Below are 13,827 nucleotides of genomic sequence, written 5' to 3' on the forward strand. Positions count from 1 at the left end.
ACAACCCTATCTATGCACTGTCCCACAGGGGCCATCTTGAAGAAACAAGAGCCTAGTTGCTATTGCTTCACTGCCTCCCTTCTGAGATTGCTGTTAGCTTACATTTCATAAGTACCACTCTGATGACAACACTAAATAGATTTTAATGCTCCAGAGATCAACAAGATGAGGTAGAGAAACACAACACAATCTGTCCTAATTAGTTCATAGAATATTTCTATCTTTCAATACGAATCAGGCATCCAAAGAAGAACAAAACAAGAAACAAAAAAGCAAGTGGTTAAATATGCTTGAATCTTTTCAGTCTATATTGCTGAAAAACAAACAATTCTCTTAAAAACTCTAATTATGAAGCCAGTTTAAGTTCTGTTGTAGCCTCTTGGGTCTGTATCATCCCTAGGGAAAAAATCACAAGCCTGAGGTACTAACTTCATGCTTAACTTAAACTCAGAGAAATCAGCAGAAGTCACATAACCTTTAAAATGCTGATGGTCCTGAGGACATTCTCTACTTTATTCAACTGAAAACCAAGTTTAAGCACATCTGATGGGCATTTATACCACATCAACATTTATTTAATGAACTTTACACAAAGGCACATTGATGAGTTTAAATCACTATAGTCCTTATACACTGAAATAGAATACCAGTCGTGAAATGATATTTATTAATTCCATTAAGACACAACTATATATTTTATTCTTATAATGGCCATGTTAATAAGTTCAATGCATACTTCAAAGTTAGGATCAAAATTTGGCCAAGGCTTCTTAAGATAGACTTTAAAACATTGCACATCGATGTTCCTTTGAACAAGTTTGTCTCCAGGACCAGTAAATATGACACTTTGGATTGTAAGCTGATTAAAGAGAACAGGTTTTATTAATAAAGACTAATATCAAAATGCTGGGATTGATAAAATAATTAAAGTTTCAACATATCAATTTTAAGAAGTAAAGTGTTTCAACAACTGAGAGGTAAGAAAACCTTGTTATTTGCATGTATTTTTATATAATCAATCAGGTTGCAGATTCTAAAATTGCTCATATCCAGCATGATGGCGCTTGAGACCAATAAAATAAGCCAGCAACACTAGAATAAGTACTCCTGCCAAGGCTGCTCCCACTGCTATGGGCACAAGGAAGTTGTCGTCATCTGCACTGCAGTCTTGAGCTAGATGTGGAGAAAGGACAATTGAGAACAGAAACAGTGACAAACTTTCAAATCTGTGTATTTTGGGTAAAATGACAGTACTTCCTAACACACATATTTTGTTTTTTTTTATACCAAGGTAACAAGTCATTGGCATTCATTATCAGCAAATGAGATGTTCCACAAAACTGATTTCCCAAATAACCAAATAATACACTTTTAAGTACCAAGTAAAAATGCACTCATTTTGGATGAAAAATGTACAACATGGTCACATACTTCCCAGATTTCTTAAACAGAACATAATGAACAAATATAATTAGCCTTGCCTTGATGACCAGGCCGTGAGCTTTCAGAGGCAAACTGTTATGATGTCGAAGAAGCACAGTGCTTCAAATATTGCAGATTGTTAAATATTAACTCACTGAATGAACAACTATACAAAGCAGACATAAGAACTCAATACATTACAATCTGGGGTCATTTACTAATGGGAAAAGAGATATAAGCGGGCCCTGATGACATAACTGTTTGCCTCAAGATGCTCAGTCCTAGTGTGAGAATCAGACAAGAAAAATCAGTGGTTGTAATTTCAAAATGTGTTGTGGTAGGAGCAGGCAACACAAAGTGCCATGGAAAAATTTCAGAGGCACACTCAAGCTCAGCCTTATTACATAAGACACTTTGAAAAGGTGACACTTCAGCTGAGATTTTAAGGATGAATAGGAATTAACGATGCAAGTAATGGGGGAAGGGCATTCCAGGTATAAGAAATAGCACAGACAAAAATATGGAGAGTAAAAAGACACAGCACTTCAAGGGAAACGCAAGCCAGGTTGGCATAGCTAGAACAATGGATCAAAGGTATTTTGGCTGGACAGAAGGCAGAAAAAGTGTACAGGGACCCAGGTCACAAAGGTCCTATATGCTCTTAGGTAGTTTGGCCTTATCCTGATGAAAAAAAAAAAAAATTTCAGCAGCAGGATATTAAGCAGGATTTCATTTCAGAAGTTATGGCAGATGGAGGTAGTAAGGTAGGGGGCATGTCTATCACTAGAGTCCAGGTAACCAATAATATTGTCCTGAGCTGGATGAATGAAGTGCAGAAGAAAAGCAGAAGGTACAGACTGGAGATCAAATTAGAAGGCAAAATTGGCCAAATGGATGTAGGGGATGTAGGAGGAGGAGATAATAGAATGGTTTCCAATTCCACACTTGACTGATTATGTAGATGCTGGTGCTAGTCTATAAAAGAGGAAGAATATATGCATTTCAGTTTTTTGTAGTTATATGGAACAGGGGGCGAAAAGGATACGTGGAAGAGAGAGATGCTCAGTTTTGGATATGTGAGTTTAAGATACCCGTGTCCTTAGCTGAGCACGGTGGCTTACACCTACAGTCCTAGCTACTTGGGAAGCTGAGATGGGAGAATTGTTTGAGCCCAGGAGTTTAAGACCAGCCTGGGCAACATATCGAGAACCCATCTCAAAAAAAAAAAAAAAAAAAAAAAAAGACTATGTCGTAACCAAGTGGCTATATCAACCTAAGTGGTAGTTAAAACACGGGGCAAGAACATTTCTCAGTAAGGGGAAGTAGAATAAAAAGAGGACCAGAGACAAAAACCCTTGGGAACACCAATACCTGTGGAATAGACAATGGGGTAGGAAAAAGATGTAAAAGGGCAGGTAGAAAATGGCACCAGAGAAGCCAAGGATGGAAAGTTTCAATTAGGGTGGAAAGACAGCAAATAATATTAGAGAGCTTTGAAACATGTCCATTGCCTCTAGCAATATGAAGGGTAGGAGATATGAGTAGAATTGCTGCAGGTTTAAGAGGGAATGGGAAGGGATTGGTTAGGACATCAAGAACTTGGGCAGGGTAACGAATACAATGCTCATTTTGAGAAGTTTAGAATGATTAAGACAGGACAAAAGGGAGGTAATTAGAAGGGGGACATAGGGATAAGAAAGGATAGCTTCAGGTTAGAAGAACTTAAATAGGATGAGGGAAAGAGCCACTAGCAATCGACAGAAGATGCTTTGGTACAAGTTCTCCTACAAGGCAAGAGAAATGAGATTCCAAAAGCATAAGACATAAGAACTCAATACATAACAATCTGGGGTCACTCAGTAATGGGAAAAGAGATATAAATGGGCCTTGATGACATAACTGTTTGCCTCAGTTTAACCAGGAAAAGAAAACCTACTCTGAGACTGGAGAGGAGGAAGGAATGATACAGATGGATACACTTGCAGGAAGGATGTTAACTGCTACTTCTATTTCCCATTTCCTGTGTCTTGTTGCCCTAGTTCTCTGCCTAGCTTGTAGTCTATTAGGGACTGATAAATCAGATAACTAAGCTTATTAGAATTGTATCAAAGATAGGACAAATAGGCTGCATGGCAATTCTGATTGTGCTTGCATTCAAGAAATGTGCCAAGCTTTCCATCCACCCCTTACTAGCCTCTGGGGCAATAACTAGGAACAAAATGCAACCCTGGAGTTTATGAACTTTTCTGACATTGACTTTGGCTGCCAGTTCAATTATTTTTTTTACTTGCTTCTTGGTTCTGTTAAGAATCCAGATAGCTGAGGTTGCTAGATGTGACCTGTGAATAGATGGTGTTAAGAGTCCCCAGTTAGCACCTCCCCTACAATTTCCCAAATTACCACCCAGCCCATAAACTATTAGGTGACATGTACCATAAAGTATTATGCCGTGGGTTTAATATAACTTGGTTTTTAAAAGATTCATTAGTAGATTAATTTCTTATTCTGGCAACAGACTCATAGTTCTCTCTTTCCCAAATTGGGTATTTGACCTAGTACTGAAACGACTTTCATAAATACTGCCAATAAGGCTTTCATGTAAGACAAATATTCCCAGAGTAGCTCAAAAAGGCAATTCCGCTAATACAAAGATCTTTCTAGATACTGTCACTTACTTAAAATGCTCTCAATTAGTATGTGAAATATTAATTTATAATAACTATTGATTGTATGAATTCAACCTTTAAAAATTCTTTAGTTAATGGAAAAAATTTTGGTAAAACAGTAACTTTAATGGGATCACATTCTGAAGAAAAGAAAATCTCATCCTATAAGTCATTTTGACCTGATCTACTTGCCTAATGTATACTTAACACTATATTGAAAATGCTTCTGGGGAAAAGAAAAGTGTATTTGCAGAAGAATTTAATAGCCACAGAAGCAATACAGATTTTTAAAGTTTAAAAAGTTCCATGGCCACTAAAATTTCAATAAGAAGTTTCATGTAGATTAAAAATGCTGTTAATCTTCAATTTTCTACCAGTTCAGACATTTTTCAAATACAATTTTCAACACAAGAACTGGAAAGCTGAGGTATACAACAAAAACTAATACAATTTCTCTTAAAAACCAATTGAGGCCAGGCACAGTGGCTCACGCCTATAATCCCAGCACTTCAGGAGGCCGAGGCAGGCGGATCACTTGAGGTCAGGAATTCGAGACCAGCCTAGCCAACATGGCAAAACCCCATCTCTACTAAAAAAATACAAAAGGTAGCCAGGTATGGTGGCACTTGTCTGTAATCCCAGCTATTTGGGAGGCTGAGGCACAAGAATTGCTTGAACCTGGGAGGCGGAGGTTGCAGTGAGCTAAGATCGCACCACTACACACACTCCAGCCAGGGCAATAGAGCGAGACTCCATCTCAAACAAAACAAAACAAAACAAACAAAAAAACAATTGAATCAAAACTTCTTTTTGGAAGAATCAACATTAAGAAGCACATTCTTAGGTGACAACTTATTTGTTATGTACATTTTATATCTATAATCAAACTGTGTTAAGTAAATCACATGCATCTGAAAAGATTCGTGAAGCTACTCAGTATCATTCATGAAAATGTATACCAGTTTCAAGGACAAGAAATGGTAATTATTAACGCAGAAAGTTAGCTACCAGGGTAAAAGAAAAGGAGATGGGTGGAAGATGAGCCCCAAGACAAGTTAACATTATCTATCTAAATAAACAGATGAAATACTATAATCTTAAAAATGTCCGAGTCTTATAAGAATTCCTACTGAAAGACTGCAGGAAACTTAAGCGGTACATTTTACACGGAACTTATAGTATGTTCTTGATACGTAACAAGTAGCTTCCTATCAGATTCCTTCTAAAATACTAAGATGTATGAAATACTAAGATGCATTCCTCTGAAATTCAAATTATCATTCAAAGAAATGAGTAGCAGGATTTTAAAGTCCCCACCCACTGGATGAAGAAATTGAGACACTAGAAGTTAAACAACTTGGCCAAAGACAATGGTAGTTAACTGCAGAGTTTGCAGCCGTGATGACTAACTGCCGTTCACATGGCTTAACTGGGTAATTCAGAGAAAAGTTACCACCTATATTGCTAAGTTTTCTTATGTGATATAGTAAGGTGACTAGGAAACTATTCTTATATGGAAACTGGAAGGCTCAAGTATTTTAGGGTGATCTAAGTAAGAGAGAGACTGGACACAATCCTACGTTGGTTCAGATCAATAGCTTAATATGTATGGCTGCAATGTAAAGCTACTATGTAGAGATATTAAATATCAACCTCAACTTAGGAATTGAAAAAAATGTACAGAGAGATACTCTGAAGCTTTTATGATGAAATAACTATTCTAGATCACTGGTTCCCTAACTGACTATGCATCAGGTTCAGCAGGGGAGCTTACACACACACACGCACACGCGCGCGCACACACACACACACACTCTCTCTCTCTCTCTCTCCCCTCATTAGACCTACTACGTTAAATCCTCTAGGGATGGAGCCTGGAATCTATTTTTATATTTTATAAAACGCTTCCCAAGTGAATTTTATTCTGTAGCCTGCCTACCATCAGTCGAGGCTTATGTATGGGACCATTCATCCAGATAGTAATATACAGACAGAACATCAGAACATTTTGCAAATAATTTAGTTCTACTTCTAAACATTTCCAAAGTTTTTCCATTTGAAAGAAATTGCCATTATGTAGCATACAAAATCTTGACTTTAACCAACGGGAAAAAATGTGAGCAAATTGCCTTAAGAAATAAAAGAATCTTTATTGTTTTAGAAGCAACTTTGAGTAAACAGACAGGCAAATATCTAAAGATACCATACATCAACTAGTGGTTTAAACATCTGAGGAAGAAAACATGGAAAGTATTTACATGGACCAGTTTCTTTACACAAATGCTAAAACATGAAAAACACCCAAAACCAAATAGAGGGTTACCATCAAGGTATGAATCCAGTAATACAAATAAAACTACAAAAGGTACAAAGAACACGTAGCTATAGGAAATAATAGTGTAAATAGCAGTGTATAAACTGGCCCGTGTAAAATACAAAAATATTCACTGAAGTCAGGTTTTCTATAAAACAGTGTTTATTAGAGGTATTTTACTATGAATCAGGCATATAATCTGAATGTAGAAACTTTTAGAAATATTAACAGCATTCAGTCAGTGCCACACACTTGTGCTTCCAACTATTTTTTTAAAGCTGCTTTGTTTTGACTCATGTGAAATAGTTAAGGCCTACATTCTTATACGCATTATCCATCTTATGAGGTTAACAATTTTACACTAAAACGCAGTTTAAATAAAATATGATTTTGAAAAATCACATCTATATTTAATCTTTAAGAAGTGTTTTAAGCTGGTAATGCAGCTCGCTGTAGCTCTAAGACAGGGGTTAGTCAGGAATCTGATCTTGAGCCACAAAGGTTTTCAGGCTAAATAAAGGGCAAATTTAAGTGACAGAAAATATTTGTAATTCCAATATAACTCAGTTATATTGTTATAAAAATACACATGCTAGCATGCAACTGCCTATATATGTGTGCATATATATATATATAATATATATATATATATATATATATATATATATATATATATATATATATATATATATATATGTCTGTGTGTGTGTATTGATCCATTCAATATCAATACTTTGGAACCCAAACATTTTCTCATTTTCTAGTGAATGGGAGGCACATAATTTCCCGACCAAAAAAAAAACAAAAAACAAAAAACCAAAAGAACCTTCCATATATGGCTGCATATTAACAATTTTAATATTTGCTCTGCCATTCCAACACACACCAAAGAAGTTCTCCCAGAAGCAGCAAGAAATATTTGATGTGTTAATTATCAAGCTGATGTATTTTGCTTTCTCCTATAAACATTAGGTGGTGCACGGTAATTTGACAATTGGTGCATCTCTCAGAGCACAAAACTGAACACAAAGCACATGAATTAATAATGATTCTACCATAACGAATAATAACAATGAAAGTTTTGATTAGCACAGAACCATTTAAATGTGAAAGCCAAATTAGTACTGTTGTAGCAATCAATGCAAGCTGGAAACAAAGAACAACTTTTTAATGGATTAAGAGAAGACCAAGACTTTTGGGTTAGATGCAAGTTTTTTTTTGTTTGTTTGTTTTTGTTTTTTCGCCTTTTTTTTTGAGACGGAGTTTTGCTTTTGTTGCCCAGGCTGAAGCGCAATGGTGCGATCTCAGCTCACCGCAACCTCTGCCTCCCGGGTTCAAGCAATTCTCCTGCCTCAGCCTTCCGAGTAGCTGGGATTACAGGCACCTGCCACAACGCCCAGCTAATTTTTTGTATTTTTAACAGAGACGAGGTTTCACCATGTTGGCCAGGCTGGTCTCAAACTCCTAGCCTCAAGTGATCCACCCGCCTCGGCCTCCCAAAGTGCTGGGATTACAGGCATGAGCTGCCACGCCCAGCCTAGATGCAAGTTATTTTATAAGTGTAAGTGCACTTCGTTATCTAGGTTCTAGGACACACTGGCATTTCTTAAGAAAAAGAAAATAATAAAATACATCACTACCAACAAGAAATATTGGAAGGCTAAAGAGAAATCTGCATTAATTTTAGTACTGCATACAGAGGCCAATTTATGAGCACAAAGTACTAATGCCCTCAATTGGCACTGGCAAGCAATTATCTCTAAAGCACCTAAAAAATGGATTGAAATGCCCTGTTGGAATAGTCTTGTATCTTGCAATTTAAAAGATTGAAATATCCAGTTTTTTTAAAAAAGGATTAAACAATAAGATTAATACCTACTCTAAATTTTAAAAAGCTTTTGTATCTTTTGTCATTGCAGCCACATAAATACAAATATATTCAAAAAGCATTAGAAAAGCATTTATTGCTAAGAACATCATAATACCAGCCCCTGTTCAAATCTACCAGTATATCTCTCATAGGTCAAATATGCAGCAATGCCAAAGTAGCTAAGTTAACCTGCAAACAAAAATCACAAAAAAAAGAGCAAAAGGAGCAAGTACAAATCCACTGTAGAACATGTTGTTCCAACTCAACTACATGCAGGGAAAAAAAAAATCTCTTTTTCAAAAATTGTTTTTTCTAAACTGTGTATTTTTAGTCTAAATGTCTAAAATGAAAACACTGAAATACTAATTCAAGACAGTAAAACAGAACCTATAATTCAGTGATTTTGCACATCTTTTGCTGTAAAAATAAGTTTTAAATTGCTTGGTTGGAGAAACCAAAGTCAGGCAACTAATTTGTAGTTGATAGTTTTTTGTTTAAGTTTGACCACCCATTCTAAAGAGCCGGACTGCAACTAAATATACCTTAAATTGACCAGTATTGCATGTTGGAACTTGTACTTGCTTTTTTCTTTTGTAACAGAGATCACGTATTGATTAGTGTTACAGAGTCTGATATCCAGCATAACTTTTTCTTCTGCCAATTACGTAAGCAATCACTATAACGATAATCAAGCCTGAAAGACCAGCACCAACTATAATTGGGATTAGAATGGTGTCATCATCCAGCGAACACTCTTGGGCTGTAGGTGAGAAAAAGTGTGTAACAAATAATGAGTATAATCACAAAAGAATGTCCTAAAGTAAAAGATGTTGATTTAAAAGTCAGAAATGTTCTTACAAGATCAACTTCAAGTAACTAAGACAGGTATATTTTTATGATAAAGCTATAGAAAATGGAGAACTGTTCTAGAATTAAAATTCTAAGACTTTGTTCTTTCATTTGTTTACGTGTATATATGTAGATATTCATATATATGAATACATGCATATTCATTTACATCTATAAACACAGCTCATATCATAATATATATATCATGATATATATAATGCACACATTACACATGATATATAATGAACACATTATATACATGATATATATAATGCACACATTATATACATGATATATAATGCACACATTATATATATGATATATATGTTTGCATATACATATATACATACACGTATATGTTTGTTTATATTCCAAGTCCTTTCCAAAATAGGAGTATTACTTTATCACAAATTAAGGGAGCTAATCTAGCCCACTTTTACATAGCCAGATTAGCCGCTCAGTGGTAGCATGAATGTCTTTTGGGAAAGTAGAAACAGGATCAGGAAGGTATCATGTGATGAGAATAGCCAGGCTGGCTCTGGAGTCCTTTTAGAGTCAGGAGTCAGCAAGCTGTAGCCCATGGGCCAAATCTGGTCCAAGAGCTAAAAAGGGCTTTTACATTTTTAAACGGTTGAAAAAAATATTTTGTGACTCATGAGAGCATATAAAATTCAAATTCCAGTATCCATAAATAAGGTTTTATTGGAACCCAGCCCATCATCTGTTTATGTGTTGCTGTTTTCATACTACAATAGCAGAGTTGAATAGTTGTGACAGAGACCATATGGCCCCAAAGCCTAAAACACTTACTGTTTGGAACTTTAAAGTTTGCAGATCATGACTTAGAACATACAATTTTAGTGGCTGCAAAGTCAAGAAACTGGGACCTCTTACTAATTTGAGTGTGCTTACTGCATTTCTTATCTGGTCAGGGTTGGCAGCCTAAAGGGGCTATTTTTTTCTATTTCTAGAAAGTGGTCTGATCCAGTAAAATCCAATCAACACTCTTCTGCCTTATTGCAATTCTATTTCTTTCCCTTACAGTCAAATATTACCTATGTGTTGTATTTATAGGTACCCACAGCCAAGAACCTAGTTCCACGAATAGATTATACATTCAATATCAGTATTAAATGTTGTATATCTCTTTGGGTGATATTTTTAATTCTACGTACATAAAAACCAAAGTTTCAAAGTGAGAGAAAGAGCATAGCTCATCTCTATTACAGTTGACTAGATAAACCATCTTGAAGTGATGATACTAATACTGCAAATGATTTTAAACTGTAAACACAAATCTGATCTTAAAATTAGGGGAGTAATGAAGGGGAGCCAAATAAAAAGTCCAAAAATAAAGCTAGTAAAGGATCAAAATAATTGAAGTGCATAAGCAAAACAGGCAAAAGGGAAAATGAATACTTGAAAATATTTTTAAAGTGTAACTAACGTCTTTAACCACAAGAATGGTAGGGTGGAAAGCCCAATTTATTGTGGCCTAACCAAGTCAGACTAGGTATTCAACACCACTGCAAAGGCAGTCGACTGGCTCACAGTATATTCGCTTCTAAACACAGCTTCCACATTTCCTTCCAAACCATAGAATTAATGGTTGAAAAGTATGTGGATGACTGGAATAGCTCTGCTCAACAGAGTTGTGATCCACAAACCCCCAATTTTAGGTAATGGGCTTAAAAGGACAAGTCAATTAAGGAATTTTACGTGCTTTTTTTCTTCATGCAAATTTTAATCTTATAATGCCAAATATGTCTTTCATATTCGTATGAACACATTATAATGAACCCATCAAACAAGGGTTTCATTAAAAATCTAATAAATACTACCATTAGCCCTGAGTGATCTTCAAAAAGCCTCATTCACACTGGCACATGCTTTGAAAACTCTCCAGATCGTTTTGGCTTGTAAAAACATAGTTCATGATATTTGAGGTTTTGCTACCACTCTTTTATCTTTTGTCTTAACAAAATCAGACCAAACTGCTTTCATTCAGGTATGAAAATGTTTCCAGTGAGAAGACGGCCTCAGGAAGCAGATGCAACATGCTCAAAGCTGCCGCTCCCAAGTGCCATCTTCTCTACAAACTAAAACCCATACCTCAAATAAAGCTCACTTAAAGCTTCTATCAGTTTTTAGCTTTAAGAACTTTTTTGCCAATGATTTTAAGATCACAAAAACATCTCGGTTGAGCAAAATGATGAGCCAAATATAGAGGTGTACAATTTGCTCAAGGCTATGAGACCTCTGGTGAATTCATATTCCTCTATTTCAACGTTTAAATGTCTGTGATTCAAAGGAAAAGCCACTATCAGTCAACATAAGAACATAAATTATTAATGAAGTTTGCTTGATTCTTACCTGTAGAATACTTTCCTTGTGTCACATTGAAAGGCTGAACCCTTAGATCAAAGGTATTTATCTGAAATGCTCCAGACACTGAAACAGTCTGCTCTTTGTTGCACATATAAGAACTTCCCAGGGGGGCATCCCAGTAGCTGAGATTGTTATTTGCAATGCTGAAAACTTCAAAGAAAAGAAACAGGTTAGTAACTTCTTATCCTATCAACATCAAAAATGGGAAAGTTGGCCAGGCACAGTGGCTCACGCCTGTAATTCCAGCACTTTGGGAAGCCAAGGTGGCAGATCACGTGAGTCCAGGAGATCAAGACCAGCCTGGGAAACATGGCGAAACCCTGTCTCTACAAAAAATACAAAAAACCAAAAAAAAAAAAAAAAAAGAAAAAAAATTAACTGGGCATGATGGTACACAGCTGTAGTCCCAGCTACTTGGGAGGCTAAGGTGGGTGGTTGGCTTGAACCTGGGATTGAGCTGTGGTCACGCCCCTGCAGTCTAGCCTGGGCACAGAGTGAGACCCTGTCTCAAAAAAAAGAAAAAAAAAAAAAAAAGGAACAGTCCTCAGGGTTTTTCAGTGAAGCATGGGAGCCTGGGGGACAAGATCAACCCACAAAAAGCAATTCTTACAATCACTAGGTTCCCTTACCTTTCTATAGATGTTTCTATAGTCTAAAAATCAGTTACATCCTTAATTATTATCTACCATACTTTGAAAAGATGGGATACAGAAAAAGACAGAACATCATAGTTCTAAGTTACTGATTTTAAGGTATGATCAAGGCACACTTTTTACATAGCATCTTCTGTTTCATTAAATAAGGCGCAATTTGGTAATAAGACCACTGTAATTTCTAATCCTTCAGGGTAACCCACAGTCTTTTTCCCCAGGCCAATGCTTCGCTTACCGGAGCCATTAACCAAATACATGCTGACGTTCACTTCCTTCAGATAAAATCGGTTTTCATTTTTCTGTTTGAAAAAGAGCTTCCAGTTAATCAACATATCACAGCTGTCTACAGATAACAGATACAGCTAATATCCACAGAAGAAAAGCAATCTAACACTATTACACAGAAGAAGAAACCATGCTGTAGAACAAACTGTAAGTAAGTAAAAGAGAACTCATAATCTGACAGAAACCCCTTTCCTCTGTATATTCTTTCCAACTTTTGGAGCACAGGTGTAGTCATGTGACACTTGTAGTCTTCAGACACTTGAAGATTTATGGCCTCAATTTTATTCCTCCCGTCACTTGCTGAGACCTCACCACCTCCAGCCTGGATCATAGCAGCCTCTTAAGTGGGCTCCCTGCCTTTCAGCCCCTCCAGCCCTAATCTTTCCTTTTTACTGTTATTATCTTTCTGAAGTACTCATCTGATCAGCCAGTCATTCTAATAATTTCAGAGTGCGAGTACGGCAGGAGCTACCAAAATGAACCACACTTCGATCCCGTCTTCACCCTGTTAGCAATATGCCAGGGAAGGCAAGGTAAAGACATAAATAACCATATTACAAAAAAGAAAGTAAGAAGTCATGAAAATAGGAGAGAAATCACTTCCAACTAAGGGAGGAGAAAAAGTAATGCCAGCTTAGTGATGGGGCATTTTGAACCGGGCAGGATTCTCTTAGGAAACAAGCAGGAAAAGGGGTATTCGAGAGAGCAACAGCATAAATAACGGTAGTTAGAAAATAAGCATAATCTCAAATTTTTATGCTAGCATTTGAGCACTTACTAAGTGCCCAGCACTGTTCTTAAAACTTTACATATGATGCTTCCCTGAGTAATTACAACACTCCTATGCAATAGGTGCTGTTATCATCCCCATTTTGGGAATAATCGAAGCACAGACATGTTAGGTAACTTCCGCCAAACCTACATGGTTAGTAGTCAGTGAGTTGGGATTTAAATTCAAAAAGTATGGCTGCAGAGTCTATGTAATTATTATTACTATGTTCTCTTACCTCACAAGAAGTGCATAGAGGACAGGGTGAGGGAAGCACCCTGAAGGAACTGAAGGAAACATAAGGTTCATAAAGAGGGAGTGAAGGCTGAAAATGCAGGCTGCATTGCATGGGAGAAAAGAGGGCTTGAACTACCCAGCCATGGACTTTAGATGTTACTTTGTTGGCAAAAGAGAAACACTGTGAGGTGGGCAGATCACAAGGTCAGGAGATCGAGACCATCCTGGCTAACATGGTGAAACCCCATCTCTATTAAAAATACAAAAAAATCAGCCAGGCGTGGTGGCAGGTGCCTGTAGTCCCAGCTATTCGGGAAGCTGAGGCAGGACAATCACTTGAATCCAGGAGGCGGAGGTTGCAGTGAGCCAAGATC

At 36.7% G+C, this 13,827-nt stretch overlaps 1 protein-coding gene across 3 annotated transcripts in view; it reads right to left on the reverse strand.

Moving 5' to 3' along the window:
• Positions 1–13,827, reverse strand: part of LAMP2 (lysosomal associated membrane protein 2) — a 42,433-nt gene that overhangs the window by 4,041 nt on the left and 24,565 nt on the right. The window contains exons 7-9 of one of the 3 annotated variants that reach the window (XM_050776109.1): positions 12,398–12,461; positions 11,495–11,659; positions 653–1,173 (exon numbers count right to left, since the gene is read on the reverse strand). In XM_050776109.1, coding sequence (XP_050632066.1) covers positions 1,034–1,173; positions 11,495–11,659; positions 12,398–12,461 — 369 coding nt within the window. In that variant the 3' untranslated portion in view covers positions 653–1,033. Of the gene's footprint in view, positions 1–652; positions 1,174–8,575; positions 9,033–11,494; positions 11,660–12,397; positions 12,462–13,827 lie in introns of those variants that run through there. The other 2 variants (XM_050776110.1, XM_050776108.1) reach the window with 2 other exon arrangements.

This window comes from Macaca thibetana, chromosome X (assembly GCF_024542745.1).
Source record: "Macaca thibetana thibetana isolate TM-01 chromosome X, ASM2454274v1, whole genome shotgun sequence".
Taxonomy (NCBI): Eukaryota; Metazoa; Chordata; class Mammalia; order Primates; family Cercopithecidae; genus Macaca; species Macaca thibetana.